The 26,063-nt window shown below is 43.2% G+C and overlaps 1 protein-coding gene across 1 annotated transcript in view; it reads left to right on the plus strand.

The window, feature by feature from the left end:
- The first annotated feature begins 181 nt into the window (after positions 1 to 181).
- ipo13b (importin 13b) overlaps positions 182 to 26,063 on the plus strand; it is a 50,958-nt gene continuing 25,076 nt past the window's right edge. The window contains exons 1-6 of the mRNA XM_046300709.1: positions 182 to 323; positions 601 to 688; positions 19,319 to 19,444; positions 21,448 to 21,591; positions 22,261 to 22,473; positions 22,572 to 22,825. Coding sequence (XP_046156665.1) covers positions 301 to 323; positions 601 to 688; positions 19,319 to 19,444; positions 21,448 to 21,591; positions 22,261 to 22,473; positions 22,572 to 22,825 — 848 coding nt within the window. The 5' untranslated portion in view covers positions 182 to 300. The remainder of the gene's footprint in view (positions 324 to 600; positions 689 to 19,318; positions 19,445 to 21,447; positions 21,592 to 22,260; positions 22,474 to 22,571; positions 22,826 to 26,063) is intronic.

Raw genomic sequence — 26,063 nt, forward strand, 5'->3', positions numbered from 1 at the left:
TAAAATTCAAGACTGGAACATACGTAAAACATATACCATGAAAGATTTTCATACAATTTTAATGCATCATAATTTGTCTTTATAAAACGATCACTGCTTTGAAAGCAGGGCTGTGGCAGAGGGAAAGATAAGTGGCGTAATAGCTTATCATTGGCTGTGGGGACAGTGACGTTACAGAGGCTGAAGTCCGTAGCTGGGAGCTGGCAGTATCTGCATTATTTCTACCGTCGTAGCAAAGACAGAGACAATATACTGGATATTTAGCCAGTAACAAGTAACACACATTTCTAATGCCAACGCATGTTTGGATATGAATTAAAAAGGTAGGTTTAACTAGCTCCGTAGGTTGTCTTTACAGGCACATTTTCAAGAGAGTAACAAGATGCTTTGCTAGCTAGCTTGTCCCCAGACATACAGAATAATCGGGGCCCACAGAGGCCGGTCAGCTAACAAGGTTTAGCTTCAGAAGCTAAAATTATTTAGCTAACACAGAAGAGCCAGTCATCCAAATCGTGGTTACAGACATTTGACTAGTGCCGCGTTCTGTAGCTATCCAGACAGCTAGTAAGCTAAAGAAGCGGCTCCGCCTTTTATTGACAGACAGACCGGTTGGGCTAACATGGAGACGTCGGGGAGAATAACAACCACGCCAGATGCCCACGACTTCACAGTGGAAAACGTGGAAAAGGTAAGAATCTTAATCTATGGACAAATTCACCAATCAAACAAGTATAATCAAAATATCAGATGTGTGTAGACACGTGTTTTTCAATAATGCATTTTCAATGGGGTAGTTATAATGGTAGGGGGTATAGCTTTCCACATATACAGTATCATGACATGAGTTTATCAGCTAACCGTTGTGTAACAAACAAGTTGTTTTTTTGTCTTTGCACTGAATGAGACCAACTAGTCTTTGCAGCTGAAACGTCAACAATAGCAAGTCTTTATTCTGTCCCCTTGCCTGTGTATTCCCCTCACCATTGGTGGAAAAAGACAGTTACTTAAGTAAAAGTGAAAGTCACTCAAGTGAAATAGTACTTGAGTAAAAGTATTTGGTTCTAAATATACTTAAGTGTCAAAAGTAAATGTATAAATCATTTCAAATTCCTTATATTAAGCAAAGCAGACGGCACCATTCTCTTGTTTTTAAAATGTACATATAGCCAACACTCAGACATCATTACAAAAGATGAATTGGTGTTTAGTGAGTCTGCCAGATCAGAGGCAGTAAGGATGACCACGTGTTTTCTTGAAAAGTGCTGAATCGGACCATTTTCCTGTCCTGCTAAGTAATCAAAATGTAATGAGTACTTTTGGGGTCAGGTAAAAGTACATTAGTTTCTTTAGGAATGTAGTGAAGTCAAAGTTGTCAAAAATATAAATACCCCCCCAAAACTACTGAAGTGGTACTTTAAAGTATTTTTACTTAAGTACTTTACACCAATGCCCCTGACTAATCTAAACCAATAGCTATGACTGGAGGGCTGGTCTCTCTGTATAATTGACTCAGGTTGATACATCTGTCCTCCTCTCACCCTGTCTGTGTGATGCACTACATCATCCAAACTACTCTGGTGAAGGTTGTTGTGACTGAATGTAGGCTAGAAGAAAAGGGTAGAGTGGAGTGCATTGTGTATACAGTGCAGAATATCAAACAAAAAGTAGAACTAAGTACTATTTGGTTATGTCGAGGTGTAGAATGTAATTTCTTGCTGTTTGGGGTTTTAGGCTGGGTTTCTGTATAGCACTTTGTGACATCGGCTGATGTAAAAAGGGCTTTATAAATACATTTGATTGATTGTACAGAAAGAGATGAGGCATAGCACTCTATACTAAGGTTTTAAATGCCTTTATTTCTATGGCATGTGTCTGCCCACTTGAGATTATTTCTCTGATTATGTCATTTCTAGTAGTCTATGTAGAGAGTGTTATGTTTTCTGTCCACATTAATCTTCCTAACATGTCATACACACACTGTATCTTTTCCTCTTCATCTGTCACAGATGAAGGATTCATCATCAATATCTAGAACATCTAAAGCTGTTTAATGAATCCACAGCAGCTGATGTGTGTGTGTTCTGTATATACCACCACAGGGAATTCACTTTTTTAATATGCAGCAGAACACAACCCTCAAGGCAAGTTTTGATGAAGTGTGTACTGGAGCCTGGTGACAGTTGGTGTCCTCAGTGCTTAGGAGGACAGAGGAGATAGTACAAAAATATGTTGCATAATGCTGGTGGTCAATAAGATGGCAGGATCCATCTCTCCCTCTCGCTCCCTGTGTCTCGCTTGCTCTCTCGCATTACTTGCCTTTGTCTAAACATCTTATTTTCTTGCTCTTAACTCCCCTTCACCATCCTTCTGTTCTCATTTTTGTGTGATCCCCCTCGGTACCTCTGCAGACAGTCCTGCTACTGTGATCTTCTTACAATATTATGCTGCCTGTTTGTCTTTGTCTGTCCATCCATCCTGTCTGTGTCCCTCTGTCTGTCGATCTGGTCTAAATTCTGAGAAAGATCAAATGTTTGTGTGCATTACAGTCCATGAGTCTTTGATCAGGCCTGGCTAATTGTGTCCCCATACTGCTGTGCAGTGGAGTTCTCAGCTAATGATGAGCCAGCTGGGAGCGAGAGAGAGAGAATTTTGGTACTGGAGGTCATTATAGCCACCAGACAACTCTCCATCTCTGTCATCGAAGGTGTGTGTGTTGGCATTCTGTGGCTGCTAGGTTTCTGTGATGAATCTCCCTGTTGCTGGGTGGCTGGTGACCAGGGCCAGAGGGGACGATAGGGGGTGGAGAGGGGGACGGGTGAGACAAAGAAATTGTGGATGAGATGGAGGAGCGAGTTGGACGGAGGTTGGGAGAGGGTGGGGGTAATGTCTGACATTGACTGTAAAGAAAGGAGGGAGTGTGGGAGGGGTGATTCGACCGTCTTTATTAGAGAGACAGTGGAAGGGAGTATGAGAAAGAGGGAGGGGAGGAGGGGATATGCGACAGTCATGATTAAGAGAGGGAGAGAGAGGTATGGATAACAGGAGAGATGGAGAGGAAATTGAAGTGCAGGGGGAGAGGGAGAAAGGTGTGGCTGCGTCTCAATAGATACAGGTGGCTCCTTCTCATTGGCCCTTTTCTGATTCACACAATATATAGCTAGAGTGTGTGTAGCTTCCTCTCTGTTTCCTCTACTTAATCTCCTTGTCTCCTCTCGTACTGCTGTGAATAGGGAAAACTAGGCCGGTGAAAGCAGTCGTTGGCCGGAAGGTGTCCACCATATGTGTTGTTGTTTTGAGATAGATGCAGATGAGAGAGAGGAGACGAGGAATGGAAGGAGAGCAAAACACTGTAGACCAGGGCTCTCTCTCTCCAACCCTGTTCCTGGAGAGCTACCGTCCTGGAAGTTCTCTCTCCAACCCTGTTTCTGGAGAGCTACCGTCCTGGAAGTTCTCTCTCCATCCCTGTTTCTGGAGAGCTACCGTCCTGGAAGTTCTTTCTCCAACCCTGTTCCTGGAGCGCTACCGTCCTGGAAGTTCTCTCTCCGACCCTGTTTCTGGAGAGCTACCGTCCTGGAAGTTCTCTCTCCAACCCTGTTCCTGGAGAGCTACCGTCCTGGAAGTTCTCTCTCCAACCCTGTTTCTGGAGAGCTACCGTCCTGGAAGTTCTCTCTCCATCCCTGTTTCTGGAGAGCTACCGTCCTGGAAGTTCTTTCTCCAACCCTGTTCCTGGAGAGCTACCGTCCTGGAAGTTCTCTCTCCAACCCTGTTCCTGGAGCGCTACCGTCCTGGAAGTTCTCTCCAACCCTGTTCCTGGAGAGCTACCGTCCTGGAAGTTCTCTCTCCAACCCTGTTCCTGGAGAGCTACCGTCCTGGAAGTTCTCTCTCCAACCCTGTTTCTGGAGAGCTACCGTCCTGTTCACTCCATAATCTAGCGCACCTGATTTGTGTAATTAGCTGGTTGATAAACTGAATCTGGATGGTTCTGATTTGGAATATGTGGACAATTACAAATACCTAGGTGTCTGGTTAGACTGTAAACTCTCCTTCCAGACTCACATTAAGGATCTCCAATCCAAAATTAAATCTAGAATTGGCTTCCTATTTTGCAACAAAGCATCCTTCACTCATGCTGCCAAACATACCCTCATAAAACTGACCAACTTACCGATCCTTAACTTTGGCGATGTCATTTATAAAATAGTCTCCAACACTGTACTCAGACTGCATCCAGTTTGCTATCACAGTGCCATCCGTTTTGTCCCCACATCCCCATATACTACCCACCACTGTAGTGGCTTCCTTTCGTCTTTACCATAGCCTCTGCCCAAGCCTGAAACGGGGTTGTTTGGTACGTATACAGTCCACACTCAAGGTTTCCAAACGGCCAAACATTCAATGACATCCAGGGATATGGTGCAACAAAAATGTTTATTCTTCTTATATCTAACAAATAAATGATTCTCCAATCAACTTAAAGCATAGAATACTTGATATGGAAAATACATATTATTACCTGTCTGTATGGTCAAAAAACTATACCGCTCCCACATCTAGCAAGGACTCCCTCTCCCGAAGGCCCAACTTCCTGCCTTTATCCTAACACACTTACCACAATACAATGAATAGGCAAGAGAGGGGGCCAACAACTGAGTTACACTAACAACAAATTAATATATCTCAATCAGGTAAATATAAATCATAAAGGTACGTACTTAATATTTCATCATATACATTAATATTTAATATATTGACACAAATATACATGGAGCTCCGTATGTTCAGTCTTTTATACAAATATGTCCAAATCGGCTCTAACATACCGGCCCCTAATTGTTGACTGCACTGAATGCACAACAATGACTTAATATTCAAACGTAGAGCCAATACACAAAACATTCTATACCAGAGCACTATTACAGTTCATAGCTATATACAAATATACAAGGTGCCATATAGGAAAATAGTCCATAGATCTCAGTCTGAGTTGAAGTGTAAAGGTGTTCAACTTCCAAAAATGTCAAGAGTTTGACGTCCAAAAATGTATGACTATGACATCAAAGAATGTAAGAGTACGACATCAACGAATCAGAGGTGCACGTGATTCTAAGATGGAGCACTGTGTGTGTGTGTGTGTGTTTCATTCCGTCGCCTCAAGGAGCAGACAAGAGTTTATTGATAGGTCTCTGTAAAATATTGGTCTTAGTCTTAACCATGACGATCCGGACAAGACCTTTTCCCCTGGCAAAGCCTCCACCACACGCCCCATTAGCCAAGAGTTCCTTGGGGTGGTGTCATCAACGATGACCACGAGGTCACCAGGACTGAAGTTTTTCTTAGTTTTGTTCCACTTGTTCCGCTCCTGCATAAGTGGAAGATACTCCCTGATCCATCTCTTCCAGAAGAGGTCAGTGATATATTGTACTTGCTTCCATCTCCTTTGTGAGTATAGGTCGCTTCTCTGGAATAGTCCTGGTGGCAGGACTGGCTTTGCTTTCAGATGAAGCAGATGTTTCTGGAGTCAGGGGTTCTAGATCATTAGGGTTACAGTAGTGATTGGTCTGTCGTTCATAATCGCCTCAACTTCACACAAGGCTGTCTGCAAAGCCTCATCATCCAGTACTTGCTCTTTAAGGACTGAATAGAGGATCTTTTTCACCAGTCGGATCAACCTCTCCCTTACCCCCCCATGGTGGGCTCCAGAGGGAGGGTTGAATGACCATGTCACTCCTTCCTTCAGTAATCCAACTTCCTGCCTTTATCCTAACACACTTACCACAATACAATGAATAGGCAAGAGGGGGGGGCAAAAACTGAGTTACACTAACAACAAATGAATATATCTCAATCAGGTAAAGATAAATCATAAGGGTACGTACCTAATATTTCATCATATACATTAATATTTAATATATTTACACAAATATACATGGAGCTCCGTATGTTCATTCTTTTATACAAATATGTCCAAATCGGCTCTAACAACCGCTGTGACCTGTATGGTCACGTTGGCAGGCCCTCTCTTCATATTCGTCGCCAAACCCACTGGCTCCAGGTCGTCTATAAGTCTGCCTTATCACAGCTCACTGGTCACCATAGCAGCACCAACCCATAGTACGCGCTCCAGCAGGTATATTTCACGGGTCACCCCCAAAGCCTATTCCTACTTTGGCTGCCTTTCCTTCCAGTTCTCTGCTGCCAATGACTGGAACGAATTGCAAAATTCACTGAAGATGGAGACTCATATCTCCCTCACTATCTTTAAACATCAGCTGTCGGAGCAGCTCACAGATCATTGCACCTGTACATAGCTCATCTGTAAATAGCCCATTCAACTACCTCATCCCCATATTTGTTTTGTTTTTCTCCTTCGCAACCCAGTCTCTCTCCTTGCACATTTATCTTCTGCACATCTATTGTTTAATTCTTCACCACTGCAGCCTATTTATTGCCCTACCGCCCTAATCATACCTCATTTGCACACACTGTATGTAGACTTTTCTATTGTTATTGACTGTATGTTTGTTTATTCCATGTGTAACTCTGTGTTGTTTGTGTCGCACTGCTTTGCTTTATCTTGGCCAGGTCGCAGTTGTAAATGAGACTGGGGTTGGATTGAAAACCTACAGGATGTTAGCTCTCCAGAAACAAGGTTGGAGAGCCCTGTTGTACACTGTTGAGATGTACATTGAGTGTACAAAACATTAGGAGTACCTTCCTAATATTGAGTTGCACCCCCCTTTGCTCTCAGAACAGCCTTGATTTGTCGGGGCATGGACTCAACAAGTTGTTGAAACGTTCCACAGGGATGCTGGCCCATGTTGATTCCAATGCTTCCCACAGTTGTCAAGTTGGCTAGATGTCCTTTGGGTGATGGACCATTCTTCATACACACCGGAAACTTTTGAGCGTGAAAAACCCAGCAGCGTTGCAGTTCTTGACACAAACCGGTGCGCCTGGCACCTACTACCATACCCTGTTCAAAGGTAATTAAATATTCTGTCTTGCCCATTCACCCTCTGAATGGCACACTTACATAAGCCTCAAGGCTTATCTCAAGGCTTTAAAATCCTTCTTTAACCTGTCTCTTCCCCTTCATCTACACTGATTTGAAGTAGATTTAATGACATCAATAAGGGATCAAAGCTTTCACCTGGTCAGTCTGTCATGGAAAGAGCAGGCGTTGCTAATGTTTTGTACAGTCCTAGTCTCCCAGTAGGTACCTATAACAGCTGAGTTCAATGCGCACTCAAACATCTCTTCAGTCTCAAACAGCAAATCGATTGAAAGCTAAATTGTGCTTCCCAAAAGTGGATAAGAAGAGGAGAGCAAATTAATACAGAAGTCCACTCTCTCGTGTGTGATCGTGTGCGTTATGGAGAAGTAGGTTCCTGGCCCTGTCTTGGTTCCACCAGTACAATGGCCTTTGTCCCAACTGTCTGTGTATGTGCCCAGCACAATTCCTTTGTGTGTGTGTGTGATAATAATGGATACTGTGGCCAGGCAGTCTGGATATACACTACCGGTCAAAAGTTTTAGAACACCTACCCATTCAAGGGTTTTTGTTTATTTTTACTATTTTCTAGAATAAGAAGTGAAGACATCAAAACTATGAAATAACAGATATGGAATCATTTAGTAACCACAAAAGTGTTAAACAAATCAAAATATATTTTATATTTGAGATTCTTCAAATAGCCACCTTTTACACACGCTTGGCATGCATTTAAATTAACAGGTATGCCTTCTTAAAAGTTAATTTGTGGAATTTCTTAATGTGTGTGTTTAACACTTTTTGTTGGTTACTACATGATTCCATATGTGTTATTTCATAGGTTTAATGTCTTCACTATTCTACAATGTAGAAAATAGTAAAAATAAAGACACCCTTGAATGAGTAGGTGTTGTCAAACTTTTGACCAGTAGTGTATATCCTTTCCAAAGATAATCCAGTTAGTGTGTTATTACATCTGTTACCCAACATAGAGTTAGCCTAGACCACCTCATCTCATCCCATTGGATGGCTGCCTGGGTGGACCTGGTGCCAGCACCACAAAGCTAACGTCTAACCAGTCCCTTTCTGTGAACAATGAAGACAGAGAGGTACTGACACACACACACACACTGAGGGGTAGAAAGCGCGAGGGTGGGAGAGAAAGGAACCAACTACTGAGATACACAGACAGAGCGAATACAGAGAGGAGGGTGGTGGAATGTGACACTAAAACCAGAGTCATTGTGATGTGTAGAGGAGAGAGGGAGAGAGAGATGGTGTTGTGCTATTTCAGTGCATGATTGATATGAGAGAATTAGAGCACTTCCAGTTGAGCATGACGTCACAACCCCCTCCCTTCCGTTATCGATGGTTGTTTCTTATTTTAGAGTCTGGAGCAGGTGCTAAATCTCATATCGTCATACCTGTTTGTGGTTGGATATCAGTATTCTCAATGGCAACCAAGTAATGATCATTCAATGGTCGTGAAGCTTTACTAATTGTGTTTTCATCTTTTTCTGGCTGGGATGCCATCGTCATTGGCAACATGGAAGTTAAACAAATATATGTATCTCTGCGCAGACTTCAGACACAGTCAACAACCGCCCATGCCCCTACACACACACACAGGCAAACACGCATGCACACAGAACATCCCAGCTTTATTCATTCATCAGTTCCCCTCCATGTTATTTCAAATCAAATTTTATTTGTCATATACACATGGTTAGCAGATGTTAATGCGAGTGTAGCGAAATGCTTGTGCTTCTAGTTCCGACAATGCAGTAATAACCAACAAGTAATCGAACTAACAATTCCAAAACTACTGTCTTATACACAGTGTAAGGAGATAAAGAATATGTACATAAGGATATATGAATGAGTGATGGTACAGAGCAGCATAGGCAGGATACAGTAGATGGTATCGAGTACAGTATATACATATGAGATGAGTATGTAAACAAAGTGGCATAGTTAAAAGTGGCTAGTGATACATGTATTACATAAGGATGCAGTCGATGATATAGAGTACAGTATATACGTATGCATATGAGATGAATAATGTAGGGTAAGTAACATTATATAAGGTAGCATTGTTTAAAGTGGCTAGTGATATATTTACATTTCCCATCAATTCCCATTATTAAAGTGGCTGGAGTTGAGTCAGTGTGTTGGCAGCAACCACTCAATGTTAGTGTTGGCTGTTTAACAGTCTGATGGCCTTGAGATAGAAGCTGTTTTTCAGTCTCTCGGTCCCAGCTTTGATGCACCTGTACTGACCTCTCCTTCTGGATGATAGCGGGGTGAACAGGCAGTGGCTCGGGTGGTTGATGTCCTTGATGATCTTTATGGCCTTCCTGTAACATCGGGTGGTGTAGGTGTCCTGGAGGGCAGGTAGTTTGCCCCCGGTGATGCGTTGTGCAGACCTCACTACCCTCTGGAGAGCCTTACAGTTGAGGGCGGAGCAGTTGCCGTACCAGGCGGTGATACAGCCCGCCAGGATGCTCTCGATTGTGCATCTGTAGAAGTTTGTGAGTGCTTTTGGTGACAAGCCGAATTTCGCTACACTCGCATTAACATCTGCTAACCATGTGTATGTGACAAATAAACATTTGATTTGATTCCTTCTGCATGTTATTTGATTTCCATTTCACATCATTAATATAAATATGAACAGTTATGATGATATAAGATGACAGATCTAATCAATAATGATGATTGATTTATCCAGTCAGACATGGATCAATATCCTGTCTTTTCTTTTCAAGAAAAGTCCCTTAGCAGGGCTCTGTCTGTCGCCCAGGAAGGATACAACATGACACAGGCAGTACATTACAGTAACTTGACTGGATATCAAAACCCAGACTGCTGTGTGACTCGAGACCTGTCAGCCTGCTGAGCTAATGCCTAGTCGCTAGATCTGAAGACTACAATGAGTCTTCAGGTCTCAGTTTACTGAACCTCCTCTAGTCTACATTAGTCTGCAGCACCCTCACTGTACCATGGTTGGGAGCAGATTTACTGTGTGGCTGGTTGCACCTGCATGCTATTCCCCTAGGGGCAGTACATTTTTAAAATTATTTTTTAAATAAATGTCACCTTTATTTAACAAGGTAGGCCAGTTGAGAACAAGCAGTGCGACACAAACAAATGTATGGTCAATAACACAATAGAAAAGTAATATTCATGAGACATTCATATTTATTTTTAAATAGCAGGTGCTGTTTCTGAACTGCAGCAGTGCCAACTATCTTTGCATGACGCAAGTCTATATATATATATATATATATATATATATAAAAGTTCTTATATATGAGTGTGCTACTCTATTTCTTTTTTATACCCAGGGTATAATAGGATGCCACCTTTCCAACAAGTCAGTTCGTCTAATTTTTGCCCTGCTAGAGCTGACCCAGTCAACTGTAAGTGCTGTTATTATGAAGTGGAAACTAGAGGTCGACCGATTAATCAGCATGGCTGATTAATTAGGGCCGATTTCAAGTTTTCATAATCAATAATCAACATTTTTTTTTGCCGATTACATTGCAATCCACGAGGAAACTGCGTGGCAGGCTGACCACCTGTTATGCGAGTGCAGCAAGGAGCCAAGGTAAGTTGCTGGCTAGCATTAAACTTCTCTTATAAAAAACAATCAATCTTCACATAATCACTAGTTAACTACACATGGTTGATGATATTACTAGTTTAGCTAGCTTGTCCTGCGTTGAATATAATCAATACGGTGCCTGTTAATTTATCATCGAATCACAGCCTACTTCAACTTCGCCAAACAAGTGATGATTTAACAAAAGCGCATACGTGAAAAAAGCACAATCGTTGCACAAATGTACCGAACCATAAACATCAATGCCTTTCTTAAAATCAATACACAAGTATATATTTTTAAACCTGCATATTTAGTTAAAATAAATTAATGTTAGCAGGAATTATTAACTTGGGAAATTGTGTCAATTCTCTTGCATTCAGTGCAAGCTGAGTCCGGGTTTTTGCAGCAGTTTGGGCCGCCTGCCTCGTTGCGAATTGTGTGAAGACCATTTCTTCTTCCTAACAAAGACCGTAATTAATGAAGTTTACATACACTTAGGTTGGAGTCATTAAAACTTGTTTTTCAACCACTCCACAACCTCTTTGGGCTGCAATCCCGTTAATGGGATGATATGACAACAGCATGTGAAAGTGCAGGGCGCCAAATTCAAAACAACATAAATCTCATCATTAAAATTCCTCAATCATACATGTATCTTATACTGTTTTAAAGGTAGTCTTGTTGTTAATCCCACCACAGTGTCCCATTTCAAATAGGCTTTACAGCAAAAGCACCACAAACAATTATGTTAGGTCACCACCAAGCCACAGAAAAACACAGCCATTTTCTTAGCCAAAAAGAGGAGTCACAAAAAGCACAAATAGAGATAAAATGAATCACTAACCTTCGATGATCTTCATCAGATGACACTCATAGGACTTCATGGTTCACAATACATGTATGTTTTGTTTGATTTATACATTGGCACATTACATTCACTAGTTCCAAAAACATCCAGTGATTTTGCATAGCCACATCGATTCAACAGAAATACTTATCATAAATGTAGATGATAATACAAGTTATACAAATGTAATTATAGATATACCTGTCCTTAATGCAACCGCTGTGTCAGATTTCAAAAAGACTTTACGGAAAAAGCAAACCATGCAATAATCTGAGACGGCGCACAGAACAATCAAGTCAAATTAGCCGCCATGTTGTAGTCAACATAAACCATAAATTACATGCTAAATATTCCCTTACCTTTGATGACCTTCATCAGAATGCACTCACAGGAATCCCAGGTCCACAATAAATGCTTGATTTGTTCGATAATGTCTGTTATTTATGTCCAATTAGTTACTTTTGTTAGCGCGTTTGGTGTACATATCCAAATGATCGTTCTGGTCAGCGTTACGTTGGACAAAAACTTCAAAAAGTTATATTACAGGTCGAAGAAACATTTCAAACTAAGTACAGAATCAATCATTAGGATGTTTTTATCATTAATCTTCAATAAAGTTCCAACCGGAGTATTCCTTTGTGTCTTGAGGAGCCATGGAATGCAGGTCGCGATCATGTGAAATGCACATGACCAGGATATAGCTGACTGCCAGACACCTGATTCATTCAGTCCCACAACACCGTAGAAGCCTCATTCAAATTTCTATAGCTGGTTGACATCTAGTGGAAGCCCTAGGAAGTGCTATTTCATTAATATCTCAAGGGGATTTCAATGGGAACTGTGTTGAATACATACCAACCTCAGATTTCTCACATCCTGTTTTGATTTCTCCTCAGGTTTTTGCCTGCCATATGAGTTCTGTTACACTCAGACATCATTCCAACATTTTTAGAAACTTCAGAGTGTTTTCTATCCAATACTAATAATAATATGCATATATTAGCGACTGAGGAGCAGGCCGTTTACTTTGGGCACCTTATTCATCCAAGCTACTCAATACTGCCCCCCCAGCCATAAGAAGTTTTAACAAACTATAGTTTTGGCAAATCGGTTAGAACATCTACTTTGTGCATGACACAAGTCATTTTTCCAACAATTGTTTACAGACAGATTATTTCACTTATAATTCACTGTATTACTATTCCAGTGGGTCAGAAGTTTACATACACTAAGTTGACTATGCCTTTAAACAGTTTGAAAACAATGTCATGGCTTCAGAAGCTTCTGATAGGCTAAATTACATGTGAGTCAAATTAAAGGTGTACCTGTGGATGTATTTCAAGGCCTACCTTCAAACTTAGTGCCTCTTTAATTGACATCATAGGAAAATAAAAAAGATACCAGCCAAGACTTCAGAACAAAAAATTGTAGACCTCCATAGGTCTGGTTCATCCTTGGGAGCAATTTCCAAATGCCTGAAGGTACCACGTTCGTCTGAACAAACAATAGTACACAAGTATAAACACCATGGGACAGCGCAGCCGTCATACTGCTCAGGAAGGAGACGCGTTCTGTCTCCTAGAGATGAACGTACTTTGGTGCGAAAAGTGCAAATCAATCCCAGAACAACAGCAAAGGACTGTTTGGCCATAATGACCATCCCAACCGTGAAGCAAAGGGGTGGCAGCATCATGTTGTGGGGGTGCTTTGCTGCAGGAGGGACTGGTGCACTTCATAAAATAGATGGCATCTTGAGGAGGGAAAATTATGTGGATATATTGAAGCAACATCTCAAGACATCATTGGTCACAAATGGGTCTTCCAAATGGACAATGCCCCCAAGCATAGTTCCAAAGTTGTGGCAAAATGGCTTAAGGACAACCTAGTCAAGATATTGGAGTGTCCATCACAAAGCCCTGACCTCAATCCTACAGAACATTTGTGGGCAGAACTGAAAAAGCGTGTGCGAGCAAGGAGGCCTACAAACCTGACTCAGTTCCACCAGCTTTGTCAGTAGGAATGGGCCAACATTCACCCAACTTTTTGTGGGAAGCTTGTGGAAGGCTACCCGACACGTTTGACCCAAGTTAAACAATTTAAAGGCAATGCTACCAAATACTAATTGAGTGTACGTAAACTTCTGACCCTCTGGGAATGCTATGAAATAAATAAAAGCTGAAATAAATCTTTCTCTCTACTATTTTTCTGCCATTTCACATTCTTAAAATAAAGTGGTGATCCTAACTGACCTAAGACAGGGAATTTCTACTAGGATTTAATGTCAGGAATTGTGAAAAACTGAGTTTAAATGTAGTTGGCTAAGGTGTATGTAAACTACCGACTTCAACTGTAACATTGAATGTTGTGCATTCAATACAGTTCTGTATTTCACTGAAAGAATAAATGTTTTATTTTCGAAATGATAGTTTCCGGATTTGACCGTATTAATGACCCAAGGCTCCTATTTCTGTGTGTGTATTACATTATAATTAAGTCTATGATTTGATAGAACGGTCTGACTGAGCGGCGGTTGGCAGCAGCAGGCTCGTAAGCATTCATTCAAACAGCACTTTCCTGCATTTGCCAGCAGCTCTTCGCAATACTTGAAGCACATCACTGTTTGACTTCAAGACTATCAACTCCCGAGATTAGGCTGGCAGTACTATAGTGCCTTTTAAGAACATCAAATAGTCAAAGGTATATGAAATACAAATGGTATAGAGAGAAATAGCCCTATAATTCCTATAATAACTACAACGTATATATCTTAACTGGGAATATTGAAGACTCATGTTAAAAGGAATCACCAGCTTTCATATGTTTTCATGTTCTGAGCAAGGAACTTAAACTTGAGCTTTTTACATGCACATATTGCACTTTTACTTCTCCAACACTCTTTTTGCATTATTTAAACCAAATTGAACATGTTTTATTTATTTGAGACTAAATTGATTTTATTTATCTATTATATTAAGTTAAAATAAAAGTGTTTATTCAGTATTGTTGTAATTGTCATTATTACATATATAAATCGACCAATTTAATCGGAATCGGCTTTTTTTGGTCCTCCAATAATCGTTATCGGCGTTGAAAAATCACAATTGGTCGACCTCTAGTGGAAACGTCTAGGAGCAACAATGGCTCAGCCTCGAAGTGGTAGGCCACACAAGCTCACAGAAAGGGGGCCTCCGAGTGATGAAGCGCATAGAGTAAAACTCGTCTGGGTTGCAACACTCACTACCAAGTTCCAAAATGCCTCTGGAAGCATCCACGCGTTGACTGGAGTGGTGTTAATCTCGCTGCCTTTGGACCCAGGAGCTGTGGAAACGTGTTTTCTGCAGTGATGAATCACGCTTCACCATCTGGCAGTTTGACGGACGAATCTGGGTTTGGCGGATGCCAGGGGAATGCTACTTGCCCAAATTCATAGTGCCAACTGTAAAGTTTGGTGGAGGAGGAATAATGGTCTGGGGCTGTTTTTCATTGTTCGGGCTAGGTCCCCCTTCCAGTGAGGGGAAATTTTAACGCTACAGCATCCAATGACATTCTAGACGATTCTGTACTTCCAACTTTGTGGCAACAGTTTGGGGAAGGCCCTTTCCTATTTCAGCATGACAATGCCCCCGTGCACAAAGTGAGGTCCATACAGATGTGGTTTGTCGAGATCGGTGTGGAAGAACTGGACTGGCCTGCACAGAGCAATGACCTCAACCCAATTGAATACCTTTGGGATGAATTGGAATGCCGACTGCGAGCCAGGCCTAATCGCCCAACATCAGGGCACGACCTCATTAATGCTCTTGTGGCTGAATGGAAGCAATGTTTCAACATCTAGTGGAAAGCCTTCCCAGAAGAGTGGAGGCTGTTAAAGCAGCAAAGGGGGACCAACTCTATATTAATGGCCTTGATTTTGGAATGAGATGTTCAACAATCATATGTCCACATACTTTTGGTCATGTAGTGTATCCAGCGGTTTCTGTGCTGTTACTTGAGTAGTGGGCAGATGGATAATCTGACTGCCACACAGAGTCGCTTTCACCTGCAGCCCAGTACTTCCTCCTGGCTCCTTCTACACTTTGCTTTTAATGTTTCCTCTCTTCCACTCTATCTCTGACACACACACACACACTGGGAGAGTACCAGTATAGTAGCTAGTTCTTTCAGAGCCTAAGTACCTCCGTGTGTGTGTGTGTGTGTGTGTGTGTGTGTGTGTGTGTGTGTGTGTGTGTGTGTGTGTGTGTGTGTGTGTGTGTGTGTGTGTGTGTGTGTGTGTGTGTGTGTGTGTGTGTGTGTGTGACCATATGGAGAGACTGCTGCAGACAGACAAAGGGGTGCTCTTCACCTGCAGCCTCCCGTCTCGCTCCCTCTGTCTATCTGCATCAGGAGTGGATGATCAGATCCCTGACAGATCTGATCTCTGGTGGCTAATGAAACAGTTGAAGCAACATTACAGCTGCTAGTTGGATGCATCTGGCTGGCTGTAGTGAGATGGGTCTATGTACGACACACACAGGCGTGCAGTCTGGAGTGTGTCCCTGGGATGAGAAGTCTCCTTAGATCACACAGTGGACAGCAGTAATGATCTGCCTTAGCTTTGAACTCTGGAAAATCACAGCTTCGTTTAGAAATGGCGAGATGAAGGGATGAGATGAGAAAGAGAAGAAGGGAGGGAAAAAAGACTGCAGGCACAGAGCGATGGAGTTGATGAGGAATGAGCGTGATGAGAGATTTCAGTAAAGACACTGCTCCTCAGTAAAGAGGTTGCTTGATCTGGGCAGATTCACTATTCGAGCAGCTGAGGTGTGTGTGTGTGACAGATACAGATAGAGCGGTGTTTCAGCGTGGAACAGCGGAGGACTGGAATATGAGTCAGGCTGTGATCTCTGACACACACAACCCAAACACACAGTATGAAGAGGTTATCGACACTGAGGGATGATTTCAAAGGAAACAAAGGAACCCTGCACATGTTTATCCTTTCAAATGTTTCTATTTGACAATGATGTCAACCCACACTAGCTCTTGGTCAAGGTGCTAGGTAGGGATACACGCTAGATACAGTATGTAACTGGAGACGATACTCTCTGTATTGGTGTTCTATAACGGCAGTCAGTCATACTAGAGTCTCCATACAACCTGCTCAGTCAGTTACTACTGGAGAGGAAGGGAGGATAGAGGGATGGAGTAAGCACTTTGTGACATCTGCTTATGTAAAAATGACTTTATAAATATATGCAATTGATTGAGCATGTTTGAAGATGTGAGCATGGAGAAGGATAAAGGAGGGATGGAGTGAGCATGGAGAAGGATAAAGGAGGGATGGAGTGAGCATGGAGAAGGATAAAGGAGGGATGGAGTGAGCATCGAGAAGGATAAAGGAGGGATGGAGTGAGCATCTAGAAGGATAAAGGAGGGATGGAGTGAGCATGGAGAAGGATAAAGAGGGATGGAGTGAGCATGGAGAAGGATAAAGAGGGATGGAGTGAGCATGGAGGATAAAGGAGGGATGGAGTGAGCATGGAGGTGGGATGGAGTGAGCATGGAGGAGGGATGGAGTGAGCATGGAGGAGGATAGAGGGATGGAGTGATTATGGAGGAAGGATGGGGTAAGCATGGAGGAGGGATAAGAGTGAGCATGGAGGAGGATAAAGGAGGGATGGTGTGAGCATGGAGGAGGATAAAGGAGGGATGGGGTGAATATGGAGGAGGATAAAGGAGGGATGAGTGAGCATGGAGGGATGGAGTGAGCATGAAGGAGGATAAAGGAGGGATGGAGTGAGCATGGAGGAGGGATGGAGTGAGCATGGAGGTGGATAGAAGGATGGGGTGAGCATGGAGGGGGATAGAGGAGGGATGGGGTGAGCATTGAGGAGGATAGAGGGATGGGGTGAGCATGGAGGAGGATAGAGGGATGGGGTGAGCATGGAGGAGGATGGAGGGATGGGGTGAGCATGGAGGAGGGATGGGGGTGTGTATGGAGGAGGAGGGATGGAGTGAGCATTGAGGAGGATAGAGGGATGGGGTGAGCATGGAGGAGGGATGGGGTGAGCATGAAGGAGGGATGGGGTGAGCATGGAGGAGGGATGTGGTGAGCATGGAGGTGGGATGGATGAAGAAAGAACATGGCCAACTGTATTCTTCTTAGGAAGCATCTGTTTCCTAGTGTTCAGCCAGTCTGTTTCAGAGGATAAGAACCCAATGTTGCTAAACTACATAGAAACACTAACGTTAAAGTTCTAAATGACATACAGTATACAGTGGGGCAAAAAAGTATTTAGTCAGCCACCAATTGTGCAAGTTCTCCCACTTAAAAAGATGAGAGGCCTGTAATTTTCATCATAGGTACACTTAAATTATAACTATAAAAAATCCAGAAAATCACATTGTAGGATTTTTTATGAATTTATTTGCAAATTATGATGGAAAATAAGTATTTGGTCAATAACAAAAGTTTATCTCAATACTTTGTTATATACCCTTTGTTGGCAGAGGTCAAACGTTTTCTCTAAGTCTTCACAAGGTATTCACACACTGTTGCTGGTATTTTGGCCCATTCCTCCATGCAGATCTCTTCTAGAGCAGTGACGTTTTGGGGCTGTTGCTGGGCAACACGGACTTTCAACTCCCTCCAAAGATTTTCTATGGGGTTGAGATCTGGAGACTGGCTAGGCCACTCCAGAACCTTCAAATGCTTCTTACGAAGCCACTCCTTCGTTGCCCGGGCGGTGTGTTTGGGATCATTGTCATGCTGAAAGACCCAGCCACGTTTCATCTTCAATGCCCTTGCTGATGGAAGGAGGTTTTCACTCAAAATCTCCCGATACATGGCCCATTCATTCTTTCCTTTACACGGATCAGTCGTCCTGGTCCCTTTGCAGAAAAACAGCCCCAAAGCATGATGTTTCCACCCCCATGTTTCACAGTAGGTATGGTGTTCTTTGGATGCAACTCCGCATTCTTTGTCCTCCAAACACGACGAGTTGAGTTTTTACCAAAAAGTTATATTTTGGTTTCATCTGACCATATGACAGTCTCCCAATCTTCTTCTGGATCATCCAAATGCTCTCTAGCAAGGCTTAAGCAGGGGGACACGTCTGGCACTGCAGGATTTGAGTCCCTGGCGGCGTAGTGTGTTACTGATGGTAGGCTTTGTTACTTTGGTCCCAGCTCTCTGCAGGTCATTCACTAGGTCCCCCCGTGTGGCTCTGGGATTTTTGCTCACCGTTCTTATGATCATTTTGACCCCACGGGGTGAGATCTTGCGTGGAGCCCCAGATCGAGGGAGATTATCAGTGGTTATGTATGTCTTCCATTTCCTAATAATTGCTCCCACAGTTGATTTATTGAAACCAAGCTGCTTACCTATTGCAGATTCAGTCTTCCCAGCTTGGTGCAGGTCTACAATTTTGTTTCTGGTGTCCTTTGACAGCTCTTTGGTCTTGGCCATAGTGGAGTTTGGAGTGTGACTGTTTGAGGTTGTGGACAGGTGTCTTTTATATTGATAACAAGTTCAAACAGGTGCCATTAATACAGGTAACGAGGAGCCTCTTAAAGAAGAAGTTACAGGTCTGTGAGAGCCAGAAATCTTGCTTGTTTGTAGGTGACCAAATACTTATTTTCCACCATAATTTGCAAATAAATTCATTAAAAATCCTACAATGTGATTTTCTGGATTTTTTTTTTTTTCATTTTGCCTGTCATAGTTGAAGTGTACCTATGATGAAAATGACAGGCCTCTCTCATCTTTTTACGTAGGAGAACTTGTATAATTGTTGGCTGACTAAATACTTTTTTGCCCCACTGTATATTATACTGCAATTATACTGACTTTCTCCCTCCCCGATCCCTCTTTCTTTCTCTCTCTACCCCCCAGGCACTCCACCAGTTGTACTATGACCCTAACATAGAGAATAAGAACCTGGCCCAGAAGTGGCTGATGCAGGCTCAGGTCTCCCCTCAGGCCTGGCAGTTCTGCTGGGCCCTGCTCTGCCCTGACAAGGTAGGATATACCAGCACACACACACACACCAGGGTTTCCCATTAGGAAAATGTTGCGCCGGACATTTGACTGGCAGAATGTTCATTTACCGGATATTTAAGAAATTTGCCGGACCCATATGCATTGGGTGTGTATCCTGATTAGGGTGTCCACCCACGGTGCTCAGAATGACACAAATCACATTCATGAACATGCAACTCCAGGATGCAATGGTGTTCATTCTTCTTACTGAATTCTGAAGCGCAATTGTTAGAATAATTGTCCACATTTACATTTCCTCAGCCAATAAGACAAGTAACGAACTGCAACATTTCTAGCCTATGTCAATCTACTATCCCCCAAAGTAGAACAGTTTACAATGAGAAATAAGGCTCATGAAACGGATCAGTGTTTAGCTTAAAAGTTGATAAACAATTATTTCTTAACATTATAAGAGCAGCAATGCACACAAGGCACTAGGCTATGCGCAAATGTTTGTTCCATAATGTAATTAGCGGAAAAACACAGTTGTCAAAAGAGCACATGTGAGCGGTTTCATGAGACAGAGATGAAAATATACATTAGAAATTTAGAATGAGTGGAGATCTAAAGATGTAACAACTAACATGGGTTGCTAATATGACTAGGATTGTGCCTTTGGCTTCTGATCAATGAAATAAAGTTTCTTTGAAAAGCACTAGAACATGAGAAAAACAGGCTACTGGTTTGAATGGTATATGGAAGTCTATATAAAATAATTGCCTGCATGTTTGTTTGGATTTTGAATAGGCTACTGTAAAGCAAGGTAACACATGCCTCATAATATGTAGTAAAACGTTAAAGTAAAAAAGCTCAGCTCATTGCAAAATGGTGTGTGATGTGCTGAAGCCTGTCTAGTTGCCTATGCACTTGAATGGTAAGAATGCTTCAATTACCAGTAAAGAAATAAAAATTGTAGCTCTTTAATCATGGCCATGAAAACTGTTTTTAACACGCAATTAGAATTGTAGCACATTTATTTGGATTATAAAAGCAGATTTCACTCCAGCAGCAAGGAACAAGCTGTTTTGATGAGCTGTAGCAGCAACGAAGAGCTGTTTGATGAGCTGTAGCAGCAACGAAGAGCTGTTTGATGAGTTGTAGCAGCAACGAAGAGCTGTTTGATGAGCTGTAGCAGCAACGAAGAGCTGTTTGATGAGCTGTAGCAGCAACGAAGAGCTGTTTGATGAGCTGTAGCAGCAACGAAGAGCTGTTTGATGAGCTGTAGCAGCAACGAAGAGCTGTTTGATGAGCTGTAGCAGCAACGAAGAGCTGTTTGATGAGCTGTAGCAGCAAGGAACGAGATGTTTGATGAGCTGTAGCAGCAACGAAGAGCTGTTTGATGAGCTGTAGCAGCAACGAAGAGCTGTTTGATGAGCTGTAGCAGCAACAAAGAGCTGTTGGATGAGCTGTAGCAGCAACAAAGAGCTGTTTGATGAGCTGTAGCAGCAACAAAGAGCTGTTTGATGAGCTGTAGCAGCAACGAAGAGCTATTTGATGAGCTGTAGCAGCAAGGAAAAGCTGTTTGATGAGCTGTAGCAGCAACGAAGAGCTGTTTGATGAGTTGTAGCAGCAAGGAACGAGATGTTTGAGCTGTAGCAGCAACGAAGAGCTGTTTGATGAGCTGTTGCAGCAATGAAGAGCTGTTTGATGAGCTGTAGCAGCAAGGAACAAGCTGTTTGATGAGCTGTAGCAGCAACGAAGAGCTGTTTGATGAGCTGTAGCAGCAACGAAGAGCTGTTTGATGAGCTGTAGCAGCAGGCAGCTCTTGTGCTACATCAACTGGTATTTCAATCAATGAATAGGCTAAAAATGCATTTTCTCCATAGGAATTTATTTTCTTCTCCCAGACAATTGGCCGGTGGCAATTTTAGTAATCGACTTTTCAGTTTTTTTGGGGGGCCAAAAGCCGGCTATTACCGGCTAACACACAAACCCTGACGACACACACACACACACACACCTAACCCTGTCTCTCTCCCTAGGTTCCTGAGATCCAGTACTTTGGGGCTAGTGCCCTCCACACCAAGATATCACGCTACTGGTCTGACATCCCTTCTGACCAGTATGAGACCCTAAAGACTCAACTCTTCTCCCAGATCGCCTGCTTCTCCTCCGGGTCCAAGATGGTGGGTAGATGGATGGATTTATTAGATAAGGGATGGGCTACTTTGATGTGTGTGAGGGCCACAAAAAAACACAACTCATCATGAGGGGCCACAGTGGCTCGTGGGTCTGCGTACCCACATTCATACCCCCCACACCTTGCGAGCAAATATTTTAGCGGCCCCCCTCGTGACAGTGAAGGGAAAGAAAATCTGTTTAAAAATAGCACTTTTACAGCTAATTTCCTGCAATTCTACACATTTTGCCGTAGAGGCAAATGTTTGCAGTTTTTAATATGATAACTGATGATCAGTGGGCCCCACCCCGGTCTGTAATTCGACCATGCTTACTACAAGTTTAGATAGTCTAGCGACCAGCTAACTTACTAATTTAAAATGTTTTTGCTGACATGGGCTAATTGAGTGACTGCTGATGCACAACCAAATTTCGAAATTTGACCTTGTACTCTATTATTCTAACTCTCAACAGTAATTTAAGATCCTGACAGAGTCTCCCCACCCCAAAAAAAAACACATTTAAAAAAAATAGTTTAACGGGCCACCAGTTGCCCATCCCTGTATTAGATCATTGAACATACATACAACTGGAGCTAAATGCCTTAAAAACCATCAAGTATAGTAAATAAAACGAAGTCATAGATTACAGTACGTCGTTGTGGTCCTGTTTCCAAGGTGCTGACGCGTCTATGTGTGGCGCTGGCCTCCCTGGCCCTGAACACCATGCCAGAGGCATGGCCAGGCGCCGTGCCAGAGATGGTACGTGTGTTCCAGGAGGAGGGAGGGGGGGTGGACGGCCGGGCAAGGTGTCTGGCCCTGCTGGAGCTATTGACCGTCCTGCCTGAAGAGTTCCAGACCAGCCGCCTGCCACAGTACCGCAAGGGACAGGTGAGGAATGCGAGAGACTGAGGGGTACCATAGGGCACGACAGACAGACACAAAGACAGACACACATCCATCTACTACTCACCACCCTCTGTCTGTAGGTGCGAGGTGCGTTGGGTCGTGAATGGGGGTCAGTGTGTCCACTCCTCCAGCAGCTGCTGCGTCGAGGGGACAGTCCCGGGGCAGTGAAGGCCCGTGTCCTGCGCTGTCTGTCCTCCTGGGTGCTGCTGGATGTCCCTCTCAGTGAGAGTGAAGGACTGGTGGAGGACTGTTTCACTGCTCTACCAGACCCCGAGCTGTTTGATACCGCCGTGGAGGCTATTGTCAACGCCATATCACAACCCGACTCCCAGAGGTGTGTCTGGGCCAGGGGAGGGTGGGAGTGTGTGCCAACCCAATGACTTCAGACAAACACACAAGGTGACACGCAGCCAGTGTCTGCATTATGGAGGAGGTGGAGGGTATTGTTTTAAAGAGAACCAAGAGAACAACAGATTCAGATATGGAAGACCGAGACAAAGCAGGGATAGGAAGAGCATCAGAGGGAGAGCGAGATGGGAAGGGGGAGATGGCAGCCAAGAGCACAGTGTGGGCATGGGAAGGGTATATGAGAGAAAGAGATATTGTAGAGGGGAAATAGGGATGGAGAGAAAAATACAGGCAAAGGAGAGTTGACAGAAATTAAGAAAGGAGGAAAGGGGAGATGGAGGGAATACAGGGAGAGTGAACAGCCAGGAGGGGAGGAGGGAGGGAAGAAGGGGGGGAGGCATTTCTCGGTTGGCTGGCATTACCATGGTTACAGAGATGGGGAGCGACGTCATTGATCTCCAATGGTAGGCACCCAGTAGCCCCTCCCCAAGAGAAAGAGGGCGAGGTAGGGATGGAAAGAGGAAGGAAGAGAAAGATGAGTGAGATAGGAAAAGGTGCAAAATCCACCTATGGGCAGTTCACACACACACACACACACACACACACACACACACACACACACACACACACACACACACACACACACACACACACACACACACACACACACACACACACACACACACACACACACACACCCTAATAGCTGGTCTCCTCAACATGTGTTTTTATTGTTATAAAATAAGGCCAATTTACTGGTGGAGGTATGAATATGGCCCTCATATTAGTGCTCGGCGACATTGATTAATTCCAATGTTAGTATTGCAAGAAACACGTTTTTGTAAATATATTTTTTGTTTTTATGAGCGTTTATGTTCTCATTATCTTTTTGGTCTCGTCTCCTTCGCTCCATTCTGACAAGGACGGTAGGACACTTGATTTTAACATCTTAACAATGTGGATAGGTTAGCTGCAGTTTAAACAGTTGGAGACGAACCAAAGGGTGTGTTCATAACAAAAACTGTTAGCTTCCAATGAGGTATGAGACTTGAAAGCCAGATCAGTGATTATTGCAACAAAAAATGCTTATATAGCCTAGGTATAATTTCACGAGCCCTGAATTTATTAGATTATTGTTGACTGATTGAAATGCTTTATATTTGACCTTTTATTTCACCTTTATTTAACCAGGTAGGCTAGTTGAGAACAAGTTCTCATTTACAACTGCGACCTGGCCAAGATAAAGCAAAGCAGTTCGACACATACGACAACACAGAGTTACACATGGAATAAACAAAACATACAGTAGAAACAAAGGCAAAAAGGCAATAAATAGGCCATGGTGGCGAAGTAATTACAATATAGCAATTAAACACTGGAATGGTAGATGTGCAGAAGATGAATGTGCAAGTAGAGATACTGGGGTGCAAAGCAGCAAGATAAATAAATACAGTACGGGGATGAGGTAGTTGGATGGGCTGTTCACAGATGGGCTATGTACAGGTGCAGTGATATATGAGCTGCTCTGACAGCTGGTGCTTAAAGCTAGTGAGGGAGATATGTGTCTACAGCTTCAGTGATTTTTGCAGTTCGTTCCAGTCATTGGAAGCAGAGAACTGGAAGGAAAGGCGGCCAAAGTAGGAATTGGCTTTGGGGGTGACCAGTGAGATATACCTGCTGGAGCGAGTGCTACGGGTGGGTGCTGCAATGGTGACCAGTGAGCTGAGATAAGGCGGGGCTTTACCTAGCAAAGACTTGTAGATGACCTGGAGCCAGTGGGTTTGGCGACGAGTATGAAGCGAGGGCCAGCCAACGAGAGTGTACAGGTCGCAGTGGTGGGTAGTATATGGGGCAGTGGTGATAAAACGGATGGCACTGTGATAGACTGCATCCAATTTGTTGAGTAGAGTGTTGGAGGCTATTTTGTAAATGACAAAGCCAAAGTCGAGGATCGATAGGATGGTCAGTTTTGTGAGGGTATGTTTGGCAGATAGGAATTTGAGATGTTTAATGTGAGTCTGGAAGGAGAGTTTACAGTCTAACCAAACACCTAGGTATTTGTAGTTGTCCACATGTTCTAAGTCAGAACCGTCCAGAGTAGTGATGCTGGACGGGCAGGTGGGTGCGGGCAGCAATTGGTTGAAGAGCATGCATTTAGTTTTACTTGCATTTAAGTGCAGTTGGAGGCCATGGAGCGAGAGTTGTATGGCATTGAAGCTTGTCTGGAGGTTAGTTAACACAGTGTCCGAAGAAGGGCCAGAAGTATACAGAATGGTGTCGTCTACGTAGAGGTGGATCAGAGAATCACCAGCAGCAAGAGCGACATCATTGATGTATACAGAGAAGAGAGTCGGCAAGAGAATTGAACCCTGTGGCACCCCCATAGAGACTGCCAGAAGTCCGGACAACAGGCCCTCCGATTTGACACACTGAACTCTATCTGAGAAGTAGTTGGTGAACCAGGCGAGGCAGTCATTTGAGAAACCAAGGCTGTTGAGTCTGCCTATAAGAATGTGGTGGTTGACAGAGTCGAAAGTCTTGGCCAGGTCGATGAATACGACTGCACAGTATTGTTTCTTATCGATTGCGGTTATGATATCGTTTAGACCTTGAGCGTGGCTGAGGTAAACCCATGACCAGCTCTGAAACCAGATTGCATAGCGGAGAAGGTACAGTGGGATTTGAAATGGTCGGTGATCTGTTTGTTAACTTGGCTTTCGAAGACCGTAGAAAGGCAGGGTAGGATAGATATAGGTCTGTAGCAGTTTGGGTCTAGAGTGTCTCCCCCTTTGAAGAGGGGATGACCGCGGCTGCTTTCCAATCTTTGGGAATCTCAGACGATATGAACAGGCTAGCAATAGGGGTTGCAACAATTTCGGCAGATCATTTTTGAGAGGCTCCAGATTGTCTAGCCCAGCTGATTTGTAGGGGTCCAGATTTTGTAGTTCTTTCAGAACATCAGCTATCTGGATTTGGGTGATGAAATGGGGGAGGCTTGGGCGAGCTGCTGTGGGGGGTGCAGGGCTGTTGACCGGGGTATGGGTCGTCAGGTGGAAAGCATGGCCAGCCGTAGAAAAGTGCTTATTGAAATGATCAATTATAGTGGATTTATCTTTTAATTGTGCACCAATGCTTATTTCGAAATATTTTTTTTATTTAAATTAGATATATATTTTGAATGTTTGAACAAATCGAGATGATTTTTAGGCCATATCGCCCAGCCC

This window comes from Oncorhynchus gorbuscha, linkage group LG15 (assembly GCF_021184085.1).
Source record: "Oncorhynchus gorbuscha isolate QuinsamMale2020 ecotype Even-year linkage group LG15, OgorEven_v1.0, whole genome shotgun sequence".
NCBI classification, from domain to species: Eukaryota; Metazoa; Chordata; class Actinopteri; order Salmoniformes; family Salmonidae; genus Oncorhynchus; species Oncorhynchus gorbuscha.